The sequence below is a fragment of the Panthera pardus genome, unplaced genomic scaffold (genome assembly GCF_024362965.1).
Source record: "Panthera pardus isolate Hobbes unplaced genomic scaffold, ASM2436296v1 HiC_scaffold_8, whole genome shotgun sequence".
NCBI classification, from domain to species: Eukaryota; Metazoa; Chordata; class Mammalia; order Carnivora; family Felidae; genus Panthera; species Panthera pardus.
In genome coordinates, this window is record NW_026527013.1 from 15,392,396 (window position 1) to 15,413,958 (window position 21,563).

General features: G+C 43.7%; 1 protein-coding gene across 11 annotated transcripts in view; it reads left to right on the forward strand.

The window, feature by feature from the left end:
- The window catches only part of LARS2 (leucyl-tRNA synthetase 2, mitochondrial), a 188,454-nt gene that overhangs the window by 46,861 nt on the left and 120,030 nt on the right, over positions 1-21,563 (forward strand). For all 11 annotated transcript variants that reach the window (XR_008420593.1, XR_002071834.2, XM_053898226.1 and 8 more), the window contains 2 exons: positions 869-960; positions 3,442-3,502. Coding sequence is in view for 9 of the 11 variants with exons in the window: in XM_053898226.1 (XP_053754201.1) it covers positions 869-960; positions 3,442-3,502 (153 nt within the window). In the remaining 2 variants the exon portion in view is untranslated. The remainder of the gene's footprint in view (positions 1-868; positions 961-3,441; positions 3,503-21,563) is intronic.

Genomic DNA, 21,563 nt, shown 5'->3' on the forward strand with positions numbered 1-21,563 from the left:
CTGTTCACAGCACGTAAGTCAGGTTGACGGAACTTGGTGTGGAAGCTGCGAGCTGAGCTACGTAACGGGTTGTCCATTTGCCGAAATGGATGCTTTACTGGCCCATCCTGGCCTAAGGTAGTCAATCACTCCTGGTGTGATCTAGGGAGGCTGCTCACTCTCGCTGGGCCACAGTTACTTAAACTGTCACATTAAAGGGGGGCGGCAGTGGAGGACCTATCTCAGAAACCTTTTTGAGCTCTAAGATTTTAGGCCTCCCTGTTCTTCAGAGAATGGGAACATCTCACAGGAAGTGATTCAAAGTGGCTGCTGCAGCCTTGCGAGGTGGCTAGTGCGACTGAGGAACTGAATTTTTCATTTTAATTAATTTAAGTTTAAATTTATACAACGGCACGTGGCTAGTGGCTACCATATCGGACAGCACGGCTCCTTAAGTGGAAGATACTAATATGAGGTGAGCATTTTAAAGGCCTGTACCTTTTTACATGTACATACTTTTGAAATCACAAGAAACTCTAATTTCAGGAAAGCAGCTTGGTTTCATTAGAGACAATACAGACCAGAAGAAGAAGGAAGGAAAGCGTAGTCACGAAAAATAGTCCACTCAGAGAAAATTGCTGTTGGCACCACAGTATATAACCTTCTAAATTCTCTCCTCTGCATACGTCATAGTAGCCAACTGGCTTTCAAAAGCATCGTTTGGAATCATCCAGAAAGGGATATGTTAGTAGGAGAGAACGCCTATTTATTGCCCAGAAGACAGTGCTGATAGAGGTTTTATTTATTTATTTATTTATTTTTATTTATTTATTTTTTGATAGAGGTTCTAGCAATCTGCCATGACCGATGTTTCTCTTCTGGGTGCTAGGTCATCAACCCCATGGGATGGGATGCGTTTGGACTGCCTGCCGAAAATGCAGCAATCGAGCGGAATCTACATCCAGAAAGTTGGACGCAAAGGTATGTATTTATAGGCGTATTCAAACACACACAGAAACCTTAAACATGTGTACTAATCTGGGTATGAGAAACAGAGAGCCAAGCAAACAAAGCATTGCAGTCTGCCAGGCGATAAACAGCGTCGTGTATATTGGCGTTTGGCTTTTAGCCTGCTGTATTCTTTGCTAGGAAATGACAAAGAAGGTTTTGGGTATTCATTGATGTGTTCCGTCTGATGCTTTGTTGTTTGCAAAGTTATTCTTCCCCTGAGGATTTGCATTTGGGAGGCAAAAGAAGGAGAGGGTTGCGTTTGTTCAATGTCTACAATGCTTCTCATCTTCTTGACCATAGTGTGAGCTGTGTCTGAGTCCCACACTGTAATTTTCTCTGAAAATTCTGTTAATTTTTGCCTTCGCCGTGCTAGAGCAAGAGGAACTTAGGCATTCAATGTAGAAATATATGGCCAATATATTTTGGGTATGGCTTTCTCCAAGGGGGGGACACACTCCCAATCCCACCTGTGCCTCAGGCTTCCACATATACGCGTACCAGCAGTGCCCATCCCTCGTACCAGAACCCAGTGGAATGTTCTGGGCTCACTCCATCAGCCTCTTTCACAAAGATCGGCGGCCCTTCCATACCCCATGCCTCTAGAGATGCAGAAGGGCAGTTCCAGGGCCTGTGTCCACTGTCTTTCACCTCCCTTCACTTTATCTTGCCCAACGCTACATTGTAAAAGCGTCCACTATACCTTTTTTTTCCTCTTTTTTCTCCTAACCCCCAGTTCCCACTTTTTCCATTACGGTTAATTGCAGATTAAATGGGAATGATGAAAGAAGGAAGAAAAGGTAATCAAATAAAATGGATCAAATATGGCACCAAATTGACGTAAACTAGACCAATGATCGTTAAGTTATGATCCATGGGCCACATTTGGCCCTGCCTGATTTTATAAATAAAGCTTTATCGGAACACAGCCATACCCATTTGCTTACATATTGCCCGTGGCTGCTTTCATGATACAGGGGCAGAGTTGAGTAGTTGTGACAGACCATATGGCTCACAAAGCTGAAAACATTTCCCATCCGCCCCTTTACAGAAGAAGTTTACCAACCCCTCCACCCGAAAATAGCAGTTAAGAAGGTGGGGGTGCCTGGGTGGCTCAGTTGGTTAAGCATCCGACTCTTGATCTTGGCTCAGGTCATGATCTCTCAGTTCATGGGATTAAGCCCCACGTTGGGCTCTGTGCTGACAGCACAGAGCCTGCTTGGGATCCTCTCTCCCTCTCTCTCTGCCCCTCCCCCATGCATATTCTCTCCCTCTCTCTCTCTCTCTCTCTCTCTCTCCCCCTCTCCCTCTCCTTCTCTCTCTCAATAAATAAACTTGAAACAAAGAAAAGAAGATGGGCCCTGAATCAGGCCACCTCAGTGCAAATCCTGTCTTTCCTTCTTGTCTTCTGTCTTTCCTTCTTGTCTAATCATCTTGAGGAAATTACTTAGCGTCTTTGTGCCTCAGTTTATCTCTCTGTAAAAGAGCAATAGCCATAGCCCCTACCTCATCGGAACGGGTGAAGATTAAGCGCTCTCTTAGTCAGTCGGCTGCTTTAACAAAAATACCATGGTCTGGGTGGCTTATACACAGCAGACGTTTATTTCTTGTAGTTGTGGAGGCTGGGAAGTCCAAGACCAAGGTGCCCGCAGATTTGGTGTCTGGTGAGGACCCCCCTCCTGGTTCATAGATGGCTATCTTCTCTCTGTGTCCCCACATGACAGAAGGGGCAAAGAAGCTGTCTGGGGTCCCTTTCGTAAGGCACTGAGCCCATTCAGGGGGGCTCTGCCCACAAGACCCAATCACCGGCCAAAGGCCTCATCTCTAAATACCATCACCTTGGAGGTTAGGTTTCAACCTATGAACTTCTGGGGGACACCAGTGTTGTCCGTAGCAAGCACTTTCCTGCAAAATGTCTAGAACAAAAAAAAATAAGCTATTGCTGGCTAAGCAGAGATCACCTAGAGAAAAGAAAGACACATTACCTTATTTCCTATTATATGCAAGTTGATTAGTTCACTTCTTTCCTTCTATCCCAATTATTGGACAGTTTTTGATTTTAGCTTTCGACTGATAAGCACTAAACCAGGTTTCTTTTGGATTCCCACAATTTGTACATTAGGGGGTTTTCTCTTCAGTCGATTTTAAACTAATTTAAAGATTTTTTTTTAATGTTTATTTATTTGGGAGGGATGCAAAGAGAGAGGGGGACAGAGGATCCAAAGCGAGCTCTGTGCTGAGAGCAGAGAGGCCGACGCGGGGCTCGAACTCACAGACCGTGAAATCGCGACCTGAGCCGAAGTCGGATGCTTGACCGACTGAGCCACCCAGGTGCCCCCTGGAAACCTTTCGAATAACCTAGACTTCTGCTGCTTCCTTTCACATTCCCAAACTGCAGTTTGTTTGTGGCTTTCCCCCTTCTGAAAACCTAACCCTCTTCCCTTTGTTTCACAGTAATATTAAACACATGAGGAAGCAGCTTGATCGGCTGGGCCTGTGCTTCAGCTGGGATAGGGTAAGTCCACCCTTTCTTCTGGAAGGTTTTTGTTTTAACGGAGGTCGCGGTTGCACAGGGGACGATGCACACTTACTTCATGTTCCTCCTCTTTGGGTTGGGAGAGGGCAAGGGAGGGAGGGAAGATTAGCACCCCACAAATAAAAAATAGTATTCCCAGAGGATAATCTGCCTGCAAACAAGTAATTTTCTGCGGGATTAAACTAAGAGAGTTAACTTCTTATTTAAGGCCACAGCCGGCTGGAATTTATGTGTGTCAAAAGCTTTACTCAAGGATTTCTCCTCTTCTCTGCAATAATTGAAAAAGACTATTGGAATCTATGTAAACATGATGAACTATCAACCCAGTAGGGTTTTTTGAGGTGATTAGGTGTTAAGTTGATTAACCATTTATTTACCTTTGTTCCAAGTTTGAAATTGAGTCTCATCATAAGCCATAACAATCTGTCACAAACAGCATTTTGGTGTAAAATACTTTCAAACTGTATATTAAACCGATGGAGAATTCTAGATGTGGGAGGAGTTCATGAAGACCACCTGGATGTTAGGAACACCAGCTCTTAGTTAGAAACACCCAGGTCACTGGGAACTGAGGCCTTCAACTCTTTGGCCAAACGCCACCCCTTAGACACGGATGGTCTATTAGGTAAGAGAGATTCCTGCCTGCCCCTTCACTAGGGACCCTTCCAATGTCACCGTCCCTCTTAGCATCTATTTGCTCCACAAAATGACTGAGGTTTGCATTGCTGAGCCTGTCAAGTTCAAGTTCACACCCTCCTCTGCATGAGAAGTGCCTGGAACAAACCTGAATGCGATCTTTTCCTTCTCCTTCAACAATTTCTTAAATAATTGAGATTCAGTGAGTACAGTGAAAAAAAGCAAAAGTCGAACACATTTGAACAGTCCTTTTTAAATTTTTTATTTATTTTTTTATTTTTGGTAGCTTTAGATAAGGTGATGAGCCGAATCAAGTTCTAATGAGTCCTGCCCAGAGCTCTCCAGAGATGAGATTCTAGATTCCTTGAGGGCAGAGGTGTTAATCCTCTAGTCCTGCACAGGGACATCAGCCATAAAGGGTTCAGGATAGTAGTGGATTGTTTTCCTGATTATCGTAGAAGATTAGAAAATACAGAAAAGTAAAAAAAAGAAAAAAAAGAAAAAAAGAAAATACAGAAAAGTCTAAAGAAGAACATAGAGTCAGTGCGGCTGATTTAACATCCTGGTATGGTTCCTGCATCTTTTATTCTAGAATTATAAACATCTATGTCATTTACTTTTGCAAAGTGGAATTCATGATGCATATTTTTATCTTGCCTTTTTTTTAACCTACTATTCATGAACATCTTCCCATTTTATGAAATATTCTTCGAAAAAGTGACTTTTTATAAGTGGTATAGTTTCCCGTCTTACAGCTATATAACTTATGCAACCTGTCCCTTATTATCATAACATTTAGATAGATTTTAATGTTTTTCTATCATAAATATGGGTTCTCAATCCCTTTTGTCACATCTGAAGTCCAGAAAGCTCTAAAAACTGAAAATTTTTTAACTCATTTGATTGCAAAACGTGACCCGAACTGGTGTTTATCTCACTTAGAATGAATATCCCTGTGTTTTCCTGTAGAAATAGCAATATAGTTGATTACCAGGTACTCTCCTAGACCTTTTTTTTTTTTTTTTTTGATATCCCAAAAAGCCTTAATTCTGATACATGTTTGACTGTGAGCATTTCAGATAAGGGATTTTGAACCAGTCGTTCAGTGTTACAGATAAATACACCCCACCACTACCACTGTCTGATGGGCACCTACCATGGGCCAGGCACCCATAATTATCTCTTTGGGTTCCTAAAAAAGCTCTAAAATGCAGATACTTTTATTGACATCATTTTGTTCTGGCCACTCAAGTGGCAGGGCTTGGCCAGTCCACTGACCCAATTTGACTGTTGTGTTCACCCCCTACTCCTGGGGCAGAAATCTTGGTACACACATTTTATTATTTCTTTAATGTGAATTCTCAAAAAAAAAAAGAAAAGCGTGGATAAGTTTTAAGACATATAGGTATTTAAAGGGAAGCTTAAAAGGTGTAATTTGGCTTGTGGTATTTGAAGGTTTGAAGACCATACAAATTTATACTCTCAAGTTACTACATAGATGTTTTCATCTGTATTTCTTTCATTATTAATGATAGGGAGTTATGGTTTTTTGGGTTTTTTTTTTTTCCATGTGTTTAATGGATGTTTGAATTTGGGTGTGTGTGTGTGTGTGTGTGAATGATCTGATCGTGTCTTTTGCCCACACAGGTAAGGAGTGTTTGTTCTTTTCGTAATGATTTTTATTTTGTTACAGATATTTTTCCTCATTTGCCATTTGCCTTGCATTTTGTTTATAGTGAGATCATTATTAGCATACAGATATGTCCTTGGAAAGAACTTCTTTGAGATAGATGAATACATTAATATTTTCTTCTTAGTCATTTATGGTTTAAGTTTTACATTGAACTCAACTGTAATTATGTTAGTATAGGATATAAGATAAGGAATGAATATTTTTTTCTAAATAACCAACAATTGCTTCTATTTTATTTCTAAACAGTCCTTTTCTCATTAATTTAAAAGGCTACCTTTAGGGGCGCCTGGGTGGCTCAGTTGGTTAAGCATCCGACTTCGGCTCAGGTTGGGATCTCACAGTTTGTGTGTTCAAGCCCTGTGTCAGGCTCTGTGCTGACAGCTCCGAGGCTGGAGCCTGCTTCAGAGTCTGTGTCTCCCTCTCTCTGCCCCTCCTCTGCTCATACTCTGTCTCTCTGTCTCTCTCTCAAAAATAAATAAAAAAAAAAATTAAAAGACATTAAAAAAATAAAAAGCTACCTTTAGGGGCACCTGGGTGACTCAGTAGATTGAGCCTCCGACTCTTGATTTCAGCTCAGGTCATGACCCCAGGGTTGTGGGATCGAGCCCTGCCTCAGGCTCTGTCCTGAGCTTAGAGCCTGCTTGAGACTCCCTCTTTCCCCCTCCTCGGCTCGTATTGTCTTTCCCTCTCTCAAACAAAGGCTACCGTTATTATAACTTAGTTCTTTATTTTTTATTTTTTTTTTAACGTTTATTTCTTTTTGAGGGAAAGAGACAGAACACGAGCAAGAGAGGGCCAGAGAGAGAGGGAGACAGAATCGAAATCAGAGCCTGACGCGGGGCTTGAACTCATGAGTGGTGGGATCATGACCTGAGCTGGAGTCGAATGCCCAACCAACTAAGCCACCCAGAAACCCCTCCTATAAGTTAGTTCTTTTATGCTGTTATAATACTTAAGTCTGTTTCTGTTCTTTTGACTCATTTATGATATTTATTACTCAACTGTTTTTAAGTACAGTTGCTTTACGATTGGTTTTAATACTTGGTAGCAGAGGTTTCCTCTTATTTTCTGATGTAACAGTGCCATCTATACTGTCTTGTGTTTGTTTCTTTGATACGTTTTTTTCCTTTTGTATTTTATTTTTTTTTTACTTTTAGCCTTTATTTGTTGAATTCTTTTGGTACATCCCTTGTAGATGCCGTTCAAACATAGTTTTAAGTGTCTTTTTTTTTTTTTTTTTTATGGTGTCCTACAGTCGGGATTTTGGTTCCTTTTTTTTCCTCTAGAGATTTTTAAAAAATACGAATTCTTTTTTTTTTTTTTTATTCTGCCAGAAGATAGCTTTAAGTTTTTATTATTTTATTTTTTAGAGAGAGTGAGCGCGTGGGCACACTAGCAGAGGAGGGGGAGAGGGAGAGGGAGAGAGAGAATCTTAAGCAGACTCCATGCTCATTGCAGAGCCCAATGTTGGGCTTGATCCTAGGACCCCTGGGATCATAGCCTGAGCCCAAATCAAGGGTCAGACGCCATTTTTTCTTTTTTTAAGTTTTTAATGTTTACTTTTGAGAGAGAGTTCGAGCAGGGGAGGGGGCAGAGAGAGAGGGAGACAGAGGATCTGAAGCTGGCCCTGTGCTGACAGCAGAGAACCCAACCCAGAGCTTGCTGTCACAAACCGTGAGATCGTGACCTGAGCCGAAATCAAGAGTCAGGTGCTTAACAGACTGAGCTACCCAGAGACCCCTAAGTTGTTTTTGTTTTGTTTTTTTGATGTTGAGTATCAACATAAAAAATAAAACGCTAAGGAACTTAGCAGGCAGTGACACTTCCTACTTTCTAAAACCTATTTTTCAGAGGGTTTTTTTTTTTTTTGATATGAGATTTTAGGCCTAATTTATTCTTATATATTTTGTGATCATATATTATTATTATTATTATTATTTTTAGTTTATTTATTTTGAGAGAGAGAGAGTAGGACAAGGGCAGAGATAGAGGGAGAGAGAGAGAATCCCAAGCAGGCTCTGCACTGTCAGCACAGAGCCTGATGTGGGGCTCGAACTCACAAACCTCAAGATCATGACCTGAGCCCAAGTCAGACGCTTCACTGACCGAGCCACCCCGGCACCCTGATCGTGGATTATTTCTTAAACTTTATGTTTGATATTTGCTTCTAATTTCAAGATCACATTTATAATCATTATTCAAATTGAAGGCTCTTTAACGGGTTTTAGTCCCTATCAGTAGCCCTTTCAGAGCATGTCTGCCCATTTGTAAAATTTGGATTTGGAAATTGTGGAAAATTCTGACTGTTGCTTTTTCTGACCTCATACATTGTCTTCATAACTTGAGAATGACTTTCCTTTTCTTTCATCTGGGAACAGCAATTTATTGGGGGATGGAATTTTTTTTTTCTTTCAAATTTCTGTAGTAGACCTTGATGCCGGATGTACTATCTTTTTTTTTTTTTTTTTTTAATGATTATACACTTACAGGAAGTTCCCATGATAGTACAAAGAGAGCCTACGTACCGTTCACCCAGCTTCCCCCTGTGATAACATTTGGTAGGACTACGATATAAATCAAAACCAGGGAACTGAAACTGGCATGAAACTTGCAACCAGAGTACGAATGGTACTCAGATTTCGCCAGGTTTCCTTGCAGTCCCTGGGGTGGGTGCAGTAGGAGCCATTCTGTGCCACTTGGTCCCGCGTGGAACTGATGTCACTACGACCACCTGACCCGCCAGCCTTTGGCGGGGAAGCCCGAGACCAGCCCGCACGGTGTGTTGGTACTTGTCGTCATCGTGGTGCCCTCATTTGATGCCTGTTGGATTCCTCCCGTCTCTGCCCCTGCTGTTTCCAGTTTTCACCAGAGTGTACCCCAGTTCTAGTCTTTTCACTTGAATTTGGTCCGGTGCTTAGTGACCCCTTTCGATCCGCAGCCGGGGGTCTTTCCCTGCGGCGGTCTTGTGGCCTCCGGTTCCCGAGAAGCTCGGCCGTCGCCGAGTGCTCTGCTCACCGTCCTCTCTCGGTCGCCTCGTTTCCCTCATTTCCCTGGTCTCTTTGTCCTTCTCTGCCTTTTGGAAGAACTTCTCATGTTTGCTTTCCGCATCGCTGATTTCGGTCTCCATCGAACCGGTGCTGCTTTGTGTGGTTTCTAACGCACATACCGATTTTGCTGTTGTGTTTTCGGATTCGGTCTTATTTTGTCTTATCTCCTTCCGTCCCCCATTCCCTTTCTGATGCCTCTTCTTCCTTGATTTATTTTCTTCTTCTTTTGCCATCTTATCTCCACAGACCACGTATGTTCAGAAATTTTGAGAATATAAGGAAGTGCTCTTAAAAAATTATGATGTGTGCTTCCTGTGCTGAATCTTTTTAACAAGTAGGAATGCTGTGTTGTCCTTGTCTGTTTCCGAGTCTCTTCATAGACACCTCACGGATTTTCTCCTGTATTTCCTGAGTGACCTGGACTGATACATCAAGTTAGGGATCCATCAGCCTGAGGGGAGGAGGAGCGGAAGCTCTTTCCTAGTCCCTGCATCATCCATTTCTTTCCGGGCCTGGGGAGTCCACCTTTCCTGGTGCATCTTTCCCTTCGGTCTGATCTTTACCACACGTGGGAGGAGTAAAACACATCCCAGATACCCCTGACCCTGACTTCTTTTAAAAAAAAAAATTTTTTTTTAATGTTTGTTTATTTTTGACAGAGAGAGAGACACACACACAGAGCATGAGCGGGGGAGGGGCAGAGAGAGAGAGGGAGACACAGAATCCGAAGCAGGTTCCAGGCTCTGAGCTGTCAGCACAGAGCCTGACATGGGGCTCGAACTCACAGATTGCGAGATCATGACCTGAGCCGAAGTCGGACGCTCAACCGACTGAGCCACCCAGGCGCCCCAGGACCTTGCCCTTTCAAGTAAGACGTGGCAGAGCCCTGCTTCTCAAGAACCCGGTCGGTTCTGAAGGATGGAGGGCGCTGTGCTGTTTGGCTTCTGGTACCTTTCTTCAGTTTGGTTCCTTCTGCCAAAAGTCCTTAACAGTTTTGGCACAAGTCCGTGGCACCTACTGTTGTCTCCAGTACTGATGCAGTCATCTTGTCCCCCATCTTTATATTCTGTTGGTCGTTTTAATGGGAGTAATGGAAACACATTTAGATGCCTGTGTTCTTGATGCCCTCTTGCCCAGAAGCCCACCAGTGCTTTTTTTTTTTAAAGTGTATTTATTTATTTTGAGAGAGAGAGAGAGAGCACGAGAGAGCACGCGAGCAGGGGAGGGGCAGAGAGAGAGGGAGACAGAGACTCCCAGGGGCTTGATCTCAGGAACCCCGACTTGAGCCCAACTCAAGAGTTGGATGCTTAACCGACTGAGCCACCCAGGCGCCCCCACTGCTTTTTGATTAAATGTTACAATCTGTTCGGTTATATGGAGCAAAGTCAGGAAGGAGAGGAAGCGTGTATTTAATTGACTAGGCAAACCCGTGCCCTTTATGAGTAACATTCCCAAAGTCTCATAAAAACTGGATAATTCAGCAGATTACCAGGACATTTAACGGGACAATTAAACAGGATATTTTAAAGATAAGATTGCTGGGAAATGTCACCTTCCACCGCCAGGTGGAGAAAGCCAACTTGAACTAGGGGCATGGTCTCCCTGGTGAGACGTCCTGGAGGAATGATCCTGAGCTGCAGCCTCAGGATTCTTACATAAGACGCTTAATTCTCAGGATTAAAAAAAAAAACAAAACATACATTTCTGGAATCAAGGCATGTCTGGTGAGCCAGAATGAGAATCGGGCTTTGCTGTTAACGTAGCACTGGGTTTCGCTTTTTCAGACGTTACTCCCGAAACAGCTTGGATCATCTTGAGAAGAAGGAAACTAAGAAACCGAAAGCCGAATTTGAATGGCTGAACAGCTACTTAGGGGAAGACTAGAGAGGAAATAAATTCCAAACTGTGCAATGAAAGGCAGGGATGTGCTTCTTTGTGGGGTGTGCTTTGTGGCCTGACCGGCAGCCATCTTGTGGAGAAGGTGTGGGCTGCATTCTCCTCTCGGGGGTTCAGGGGATGGCCTCGGTGGTCATGAACTGGTCCTAGGGGACGGCCCCGTGAGTTCCTTGTGACAAATAACCCAATTAAAGGCGAGTGTGTCTCTGACTTCTGTGCCCTCCCTTCTCATGAGTGCCCTGAGGCCCCAGCTGGTTCTAGAACAGTCCTTGGCCATACATCTTGATCGCAGTAGACTCTGGGGCCCGAGTTTGATCTGGAATCACCTGGATAATTGTTTTAGGGGCTGTCCCTAGGATTTGCTTTCAAACTCAAGACAAGTATAAGAAGGAAAAAGTTCAAGCCAGATGGGATTCAAAGTAATTCCAAAGTCAGGAATCTGCCAGAGGAGGGCTTTAGTATTTGACTGTGGTGCTTGCTGAGCAATCCCCAAACACACTCCAACGTGAAATCAAAGCCAAACAAGACAAAACGGAAACGTATTCTAGGACTTGGCATAAATGGTGTTTGGATTAACTTTTCTTATTCTCCTTTACTGGAGTAATCAAGAGTTGATTCTTGCTGAGTTTCTTTACTGTGGAGATCTAGGAATTGTTTTTGTTTTTAAATGTTTTATTAATTTTTGAGAGAGAGAGACAGAGACAGCACACAAACGGGAGTGAGAGAGATGGAGACAGAATCTGAAGCAGGCTCCAGGCTGTCAGCACAGAGCCCGATGTGGGCTCAAACCCACAAACCGTGAGATCATGACCTGAGCTAAAGTCGGTCGCTTAACCAACTGAGCCACCGAGGCGCCCCTAGGAGGTTTTATTTACATTCATTTTCATTGGATTTTAAATTCCTTTGTCTGATTTCCTTCTTGTATTTCTGGGTTCAGTCTTCTGTAAATGTTTGTGCCCAGTAATAAGACTGACAGCTGTGGCCATCAGTCCCAGCCAGGCCAGGCCAACTCGGGAATTACTGCCCCCTAAGAAAGCCATCCATTGAGGGACACCTGGGTGGCTCAGTTGGTTAAGTGTCCTGCTCTCGGTTTCGGCTCAGGTCATGATCTCACAGTTTGTGGGTTCGAGCCCACATCGGGCTCTCTAGCTGGCGGCAGGGAGCCTGCTTGGGATTCTCTCTCTCTCTGCCCCTCCCCCACTCACACTGTCTCTGTCTCTCTCAAAAAGAAATAAACTTAAAAAAACAAAAAAGTCATCCATTGAAACAAACGCAAATGTGCTTCCCCAGCTTCCGGAAGGCAGGCTGAGTCTCCCGGCTGGTACAGGAGGCACCAATGAATTGCCCTCTATCAGGATTTTTACCAGGACAGGCTTTTGGTGCCTTCAAGCTTTTGCATGTTTTATCTGTCAGCGCTGCACAGCCTACATAAAGTAGGGGGGCTGCTGGGGTTTCCATGGCATTTCCACCCCGCGCACTGGTTTCTCCATCTTTCTCCACTTTCACTGTCCTTTTTCCACTCCCTTGTTGGCTCTCACCTCTTCCCTCGACTTCCCTGCTTTCCTTTCCAATGCTGTCCTCCTCTCTTCTCTCTCTCCTCTTTCTCTCTCTCTCTTTTTTTTTTTATATATTTTTTATTATGGAAAAATTCCAGCTTGCGCTCAGAGTGGCATAGAGAACCCCGAGGCGTTCATCACTCAGCTTCAACAATAGCTGTTTTGTGACCAGTCTTACTTCATCCTTACCCTCCGCTCTGAATTACTTTGCAGCAAGCAAGAGGTCAGATAACTTTGTCTGTAAAGAATTCAGTATCTAGGGGCGCTTGGGCGGCTCAGTCAGTTGAGTGTCTGACTTCCACTCAGGTCATGATCTCACAGTTCATGAGTTCGAGCCCCGTGTCGGGCTCTGCGCTGACAGCTCAGAGCCTGGAGCCCGCTTTGGATTCTGTGCCTCCCTCCCTCTCTCTCTCTCTCTCTCTCTCTGTCTCTCTCTGCCCCTCCCCCGCTCATGCTCTGTCTCTCAAAAATGAATAAACGTTAAAAAAAAATTCAGAATTCAGTATCTATTGCTAGAAGATGAAGGGGCTCGCTCTTTCCTCCTTTCTTCCTTCCTTCCTTCCTTCCTTCCTTTCTTTCTTTCTTTCTTTCTTTCTTTCTTTCTTTCTTTCTTTCTTTCTTCACATTTCTGTTGTCACGCCTGAAACAATGAAGGACAACCCCCTCACGTCATGAGTTTCCAGCCATTTGGCCCGTTGCCCTGGTTGCCTTGTAAATTCTTGTTTCCGCCGGCGTTCGTCTGCCTGCACTCTTGCTGGTGCTTGTTCGGCTGTGTTTCTGCCCCACCCCCACGTGGTTATCGCGGCACCCTCTTTTCTGTGCAAAACACACAAGCCCTTTGGACCATCCCTGCAGGAGTGTCCTTCCAAAGGCAGCGTGATTTGTATGATCACAAAGTGAAAATTATGTCTACTTGCGGGCCCTTGACCATGGCATTTTGTTTACGTAGAGGACCCGGACATCTGATAGGGAGGAGTAAACTCCAGGAAATAACGAGCAGAAAGATAGATTTTTAACGTTTTTTTTTTTTTTTTAATCTTAGAAGAATTGAAAGAATAGCTTAAAACAAAAAGAACTTGGGGACCAGTGAGCCGTCTTGAAACCCTGGTTGGGAAGATTCCCGTTGCGAGAGCGGGAGCCTGGGAGTCGTGGTTGCCTTGACAACGTGTTGCAGGCGGCGCGCAAAGTGACTCTCCCAGTCTTTCCAGTCCTTCCAGAGGTGAAGCCGCTTGTCTGGCAGAGGGGGAAAATTCACCTTTTTCCAGGGGTTTTCCTCCGGGTGGGAGGGCAAAGGGGCTGGCTGTCTCTGCTTTAGCTCTTGAGGGTTGGCATTTCCCCTTACAGTGCCTACTGTTTACAGGGACGTTGGTGCTGGGGCCTGAGGGTTAGTGCTCAGGACTGTGGTCACCTCGAGGTTGGGAACCACATCTCTGTGTGACTACGGGGCACACGAGCCTCTGACCTCCTGCAGAGCCACGCTAGTCCGGGACTTAAAAGTCCGTGTTCCTTGTGCGTCTTTGGACTCTCCAGCCCTGACTATAGATGGAGGTCTCCTGGGCCCCTCTGTCAATTTAGTCATTCAAGGAAGTCGCTTGTTTTATCGAGTCCCCACGGGTGGTCACGAGCCCAGGCAGGCCATCCCTGTCAGGGATGCACACTCTGGCCAATGGCAGTGGAATTACCCACTGGTTTCAGAGGCCTCGATTTTGGTGACGGGTCTTGCCTTTCACATGTGGTGGGCATGATCTCTTGCCCCTCTGAGCCCCACCTTCTCTCCAAAGGAATGTTTCTTAAGGCTATTGAAGGGACGACCCTTCGATCACTCTCTAAATGCCTTCGAAAATAAGAGTGCGAAACCTTTCTCTCCACAGGGGCGCCTGGGTAAACTCAGTCGGTTAAGCATCCAGCTCTTAGTTTCAGCCCAGGTCATGATCTCGACAGGTCGTGAGATCCGAGCCGAGCCCCAAGCCCCTCGTTGGGCTATGCCCTCGCAGGGCAGAGCCCGCTTGGGGTTCACTCTCTCTCGCTCTCTCTGCCCCTCCTCTGCTCACGCAGGCAAGCTCTCTCTCTCTCTCAAAATAAACAAATAAACAAACAAAAAAACCCCCACACAAAACCTTTCTCTCCGCATCTGAATCAGGCCTCCCGATCGGTCTTGCACACCAGCCAGGTACAACCTTTGATAGAATGAGTGCCTGTAGTTGTATGGACACACTGGACTTTTAAGCATGTTGGGAAGCAATATCTAGAAGATCTTAGAGGTGAAATTGTTACTCCGTGAAATAACAAGGATTATTTATGTGTGTTACTTATCCAGTGGCCGTTAAACTCTGTGAGCCTCAGAATCACCAAGAGAGCTTGTTAAGCCCAGATTGCTGGGCCCCACTGCCAGGGTTTCTTATGTAGTGGATCTGTGAATTTGTTTTTCTGTTCAGAAAAAAGGATCTTAGGAATGACCGTGCTCCCAAACCTTATTAGTTAGGAATCAAAATACAGGCCTACCTTCAATTATTTCTGGCATAATGTAGAACGTAAGTGAATAATAAAAACAAACTATGAGAAAGCTGGCACTGTTTTTGCAAATACAGGAAGTATTTTTATAACTTCTTTAATCGTGTGATATTGTACATGTATAGACTAGAGCATAAAACATGTTTGTAGAGCGACCACCTAGGTTACAAACTAAAAGTCTGCCAACACCCAGTTCTCTGTGTGCCCTTTTCTTTTTAAAAAAATTTTTTTTAAGTGTTTTATTCATTTTCTGAGAGAGAGAGAGCTGCGGGAGGGGCAGCGAAAGAGAGAGAGAGAGAGAGAGAGAGGGAGACACAGAGTCTGAAGCAGGCTCCACGTTGTCAGCACAGAGCTCCATGTGGGGCTTGAATTCATGAGCCACGAGATCATGACCTGAGCCGTAGTCAGACGTTTAATTGACTGAGCCACCCAGGCGCCCCTGTGTGCCCTTTTCTGTTCACACCTTTGTCTCTCCTGCTGCAGGAACCACTGTTCTGACATCTGTGACCATCACTGCCTGGTTTGCAATGTAGTTTTACCACCTACACAGGTGTTTTAAATAGTTACGTAAATGAACTCATGTAGTAGGGGTTCTTTTTTTTTTTAAATTTATTTTTTATTTTTTATTTTTTAAGTTTCTTTAGAGAGAGAGACAGAGACAGTGTGTGAGCAAGGGAGGGGCAGAGAGAGAGGGAGAGAGAGAATCCCAAGAAGGCTCCGTGCTGCCAGTGCAGAGCCCGACACGGGGCTCGATCCCGTGAACCACGAGATGGTGACCTGAGGTGAAATCAAGAGCCGGGTGCCCAACTGGCTGAGCCACGCAGGTGCCCCCATTGCTGTTTTTATCCCAGACAGTTCCCCTGTATTGGTTTTCTATTGCTACCATAAAAATGACCACAAACTTAGCATCTTAAAACAACACGAATGTATTATCTCAGTTTCAGTGAGGCCAGCAGCGAGGTGTCTGCAGACCTCCGTTCCTTGTCAGGTGTGAGGAGGAATCTGCTTCCTACCTCATTCGGGGTGTTGACTGAATCCACTTCCTTGGTGGTCGTAGGACCAGGTATTCATGTGTTTGCTGGTGATCAGCCGGGGACCCGGGTTTTCTTCTTTGAGGTTGCCCACACTCCTCCTGTTCCCTCCATGTGGCTCCCCCCGCAACGTGATTGGGTCCCTCTCATGCCTCCAGTCCCTCTGACTTCCCTTTTTGCTGTGTCTCTGACTCCAGCCAAAGAAAGATCTCTGCCTTTGCCAGCCCATGTGATTCCATTGGGCTCACCTGCATAATTTAGGATACTCTTCCTATTTCAACTGCACCCGCAAAATTCTTTCAGCTACTAAGCTAACACGTTCACATGTTCAAGGGGTTAGGGAGTGGACATTCTACTGACCACATTACCAGTCTCAGTAGATTTTAAAACATAGATATCATGCGAGGTATTTTCTCCGGCCACAAGAGGAAATTGAACAACACATTCTTGAACAAGCAGTGCGTCCAAGAAACCACAGAGGCATTAGAAAATACTTCAAAACAAATGAACAAGGGAGCACAACCTACCGATACTTCTGGGATGCACCAAAAGCAGCACCCAGGGGGACGTTTATAGCTACACGTGCTTACATTGAAACATGAAAAAGATTGCAGATCAGCAGTCGAACTTACAACTGAAGGAAGTAGACAAAGGAGAACAAACTAAACCCAAAGCTAGCGCAAGGAGGGAAATAATAAAGTTCAGAGCGGAGATCAATGAAATAGAGAATAGAAAAACAGGAGAGAAAACCAACAAAACCAGAAGCTGGGCCTTCCAAAAGGTTGACAAAATTGACAAACCTTTAGTAAGAATTGGTTAAGAAAGAAAAAGAAAGACTCTGATTACTAAAATCGGATAATGCAGATGAAATGGATAAAGTCCTAGAAACAAAACCTGTCAAAACTGACCACACACAAAAAGTAGGAAATCTCAATAGACCTCTGGCTCTGAAGGAGATTGAATCAGTCATCAAAACTCTCCAAACTAAGAAAAGTCTGGACGGCTTCATTGCTGAATTCTGCCAGTGTGAGAGCCGAAGGGTCCAAGCCACAGGAGTTTCTGTCCTGATAGAACTGGAATGGGCCAGTCTTTTGGCATATTTACCATCGCAGAAGCTCATGGGACCTCCTTGTTCAGGAGTTTTTATGGAGCTTAATCTCCAGCTCCCCCCATCCCTTCTCCTTTCCAGAGGTTGGTGGTGTGGCTGAAAGTCCTAGCCCTCTATCTTCCCCATCCTGAGGCTATCTAGGGTCCCCTCCCCCTCCCAGTCACCTCATTAGCATAAGCTCCCTTATGCTACAAATGACAAAACAAAACAACTATCAGGAAATTCTAAGGATTTTTGGAGCTTTGTCCCAACAACGGGGACAGATATTTTACAAATATATTTCTTTTTTTTTTTCAAAAAAAAATTTTTTTAAATGTTTACTTATTTTTGAGACAGAGAGACACAGAGCATGAACGGGGGAGGGTCAGAGAGAGAGGGAGACACAGAATCTGAAACAGGCTCCAGGCTCTGAGCAGTCAGCACAGAACCCGACGCGGGGCTCCAAACCATGAACCTTGAGATCGTGACCTGAGCCGAAGTCGGACGCTTAAACGACTGAGCCACCCAGGCGCCCCACAAATATATTTCTTATTATATCACAGATTTCAGTTCTAGAGGTTTGTTTTAGGGCCCAGAATATGATCTGTCTTAGCATCTGTTTTGATAATAATGTGGATTTGGCTATTGTTGGATAAAGTGTTCTGCAAATATCAATTAGGTTCTGTTGGATGATAATGAGTTCTTCCAGTTCCTGTTGAATTCTATCATTTGTTTTGAGAGGAGCATTGAAGTCTTCACCTATAATTGTGGATTTTTCCATTCTCCTCTCAGTTTTGGCAGTTCTTCACATATTTTACAGTTCTGCTGTTTGGTGCATATACATTCAGGATTGCTATGTCTTCTTGGTGATTTGCCCTTTTATCATTGTGTGATGCCCGTCTCTGTCACTGGTAATTTTCTTTGCTCTGAATTCTACTTTACATTTTACTTTGAAGTACGTGAAATATACTGAAAATATAGTCACTCTTCTCTCTCTCTCTCTTTTTAGAGAGAAAGAGTGTGTGAGTGGGGGAAGGGCAGAGAGAGAGAATCTTAAGCAGGCTCCATGCTCAGCACAGAGCCCAGTGTGGGGCTTGATCCCATGACCCTGGGATCATGACCTTGAGCCAAAATCAAGAGTCAGACACTCAACTGACTGAGCCACCCATTTGCCCCTCGCCACTCTTCGTAGTCTATTTTATCTTACATTAATAAAGCCTTTCTTCCTTTCTTTTGATTAATTTTTACATGGTATATCTTTTTCAATCCTTTGATTTTCATTGTGCTTTTTAACAGAATACAGTTGTTTCGTTTTTAAAAACCAGTTCTGCCAAACTCTTTTAATTGGTATATTTGCACCATTTATACTTAATGTAATTATTGGTACGTTGTGACTCAATTCTGACAGTTTATTTTCTGGTTTCTTCTATTTTTTTGTTTCTCTGTTTTCTTTTTCTGCCTTTCTATGAATTACTTGAGAGTTTTTTAGATTTCCATTTAGATTTATCTATAGTTTTTTGTTTGTCTTTAGTGTATCGTGTATAGCTTTTTTAGTTGTTGCTTTAGGTGTTATATAACATGTATAATGTATCACGGTTCATTGTTATGATCATTTTACCAGTTTGAATGAAATGTAGAAACCTTACTTTCCTTTACTTTTCCCCATTTGTAATATATTCAGAAAACTCAAGAGAAAGTCTATTGTATTTACCCATCTTTTTGCTTTTTTCTTTGTTCTTCATTCCTGATGTTTCAAGATTCCCTTTTTTATCATTTTCTTTCTACGCAAAGAACTTCCTTCAACCATTCTTTAAGTGTAGTTTCGCTCATGACAAATTCTCTTAATTTTTCTTAATGTGAGAATGTCTTGATTTCCCCTTCATTCTTCAAGGATAATTTCACTGGATATCCAATTCTAGGTTGACAGTTCTTTTCTTTCAGCACTTGAAAAATGTGCCATTTCTTTTTGGCCTCTATGGTTTCAGATGAGAAATCTGCTGTCTTGTGTATTGTTTTCTCCATATAGGTAATGCAGTATTTCTGTCAGGCTGCTTTCAAGGTTTTCTTCTTATCTTTAGTTCTCAGACATTTGATTATGATTTGTTTTGGAGTGGATTTCTTTGAATTTGTCTTGTTTGGAGTTTCATTCAGTTTCTTGAATATGGAGGTTTAAGTTGTTTTTCTAAATTTGAGAAGATCTCAACCATTATTTCCTAAAATACTTTTTCAGTTCCATTTTCTTTCTTCTCTATTTGTGAGATGCCAATGACTTGAATATTAGATCTTTTGTTATCCTCCCACATGTCCCTCAGGCCCTGTTCATTTTGAGGCTCAGGGAAGGGAGGCTTTGTTTATTTTTCTCCAGTCTGTTTTTTCTCTTTTGTTCAGATTAGATAAGTTCTGTCTTCAAGTTCATTGATTTCTTTCCTATGTCCCCTCCATTCTGATGGTGAGCCCATCCTTTGAGCTTTTTATTTCAGTTCTTTTATTTTCTAGTCCTAAAATTTCCATTTGATAAATTACTTTTTAAATGTAATTTATTTTTTTTAATTTACATTCAAGTTAGTTACCATATAGTGCAACAGTGATTTCAGGAGTGGATTCCTTAATACCCCTTACCCATTTAGCCCATCCTCCCTCCCATAACCCCTCCAGCAACCCTCTGTTTGTTCTCCATATTTAAGAGTCTCTTATGTTTTGTCCCTCTCCCTGTTTTTATATTATTTTTGCTTCCCTTCCCTTATGTTCATATGTTCTGTGTCTTAAAGTCCTCATATGAGTGAAGTCATTTGATATTTGTCTTTCTCTGACTAATTTCACTTAGCATAATACCCTCTAGTTCCATCCACGTAGTTGCAGTTGGCAAGATTTCATTCTTTTTGATTGCTGAGTAATACTCCGCTGTGTGTATATATATGTGTGTGTGTGTGTGTGTGTGTGTGTGTGTGTGTGTATAAATACACCACATCTTCTTTACCCATTCATCCATCGATGGATATTTGGGCTCTTTCCATATTTTGGCTATTGTCAATAGCACTGCTATAAACATTGGGGTGCACGTGTCCCTTCGAAACAGCATACCTCTATCCCTTGGGTAAATACCTAGTAGTGCAATTGCTGGGTTGTAGGGTAGTTCTATTTTTAGTTTTTTGAGGAACCTCCATACTGTTTTCCAGAGTGGCTGCACCAGTTTGCATTCCCACCAGCTGTGTAAAAGAGATCCTCTTTCTCCGCATCCTCGCCAACATCTGTTGTTGCCTGAGTTGCTAATGTTAGCCATTCTGACAGGCGTGAGGTGGTATCTCATTGTGGTTTTGATTTGTGTTTCCCTGGTGATGAGTGATGTTGTGCATTTTTCCATGTGTCTGTTTGCCATCTGGATGTCTTCTTTGGAGAAGTGTCTGTTCATGTCTGTGCTGACAGCAGAGAGCCTGATGTGGGGCTTGAAACCATGGACCGTGAGATCATGACCTGAGCCAAAGTCAGATGCTTAACCAACTGAGCCACCCAGGTGCCCCTGAAGAATTCCTTTAAGAGCCTGGATCTTATTTACCTTGTATGTTAACAGGGATATTCTCTGGTACTGCTCCCGTGGGTAAAGGTGGGGCACTGCCTCTCTACTTCTAGCTAGATGTGGAAGTCTAGGATCTCCATGTGGCCATCACTGACACCCTGGGGAAGGAGGACCTCCTCGTTCCAGCTAGGCAGGGTTAGGAGCATAGACTCCCCACTAGACCCCTGCTGATACCGCTCTGACTGGGAAAGGAGACATTGTTGCTCTCCCATATGGACTCCATTGGCAACATGGAGGGGTGGCCTTGACACCACTGAGCGGGGATGGACTTTGTGACTCTCTAGGAGTCTTCCTGACTCCTCTGACACTCTGCCCCCAGGGAGAGGGAGGGATACTTCATTACTGCTGATTGGGGTAGAAGTCCAGACACCCTCTGTGGTCTCCACTGTCACCGCCAAGGAGGAACGTTCGTTAATGTCCACTAGGGGTAGAAGTCTCGGCTCTCTACTAACTTCCTCTGACACCACCCTGCCGCAGAGTTTGGGGTGCCTTGCTGTAGCCCCCCAACATTGTAAGTCCAGGCTCCCCACTAAGCCTCTGCTGGTGCAGGTGGGGCTGCCATTTTTTTCTGTGGTGTTGGCTAGAGTAGGGCAGTTGTCGTCTACATTTTCTTTCTTGCTGGCTGGTCTCTTCCTGGTATTCCAGCTAGGGAGAGCAGGCTTTTGTTTATCCTCTGTTTCTTTTTTTAATTTTTAATTTTTTAAAATTTTGTTTGGCACTCCTCGACAGCTCTGGGTTACTGGTTTAGTCAGCTGCAGTTCTGGGACTTATGAGGCATGAAGACAATCCACGGAGCTCCCTGCCGCGTCATTCCTCGGGTGCTAAGGTCTTTAACTGCTCTGCCTTCTCTTTTTCAGTTTTCAGAGTCTTATGTTTGTTTTATATATGTAATGACCAGGGTGTTGTACCTCGTGAAAAGAATAGGGAAGAGTACATCCGTGCCATCTTCCTACAAGAGGTGGTATATAGAGTGTTAAAAATCTCCCCACCTCCTGTGAGACTCTGATCT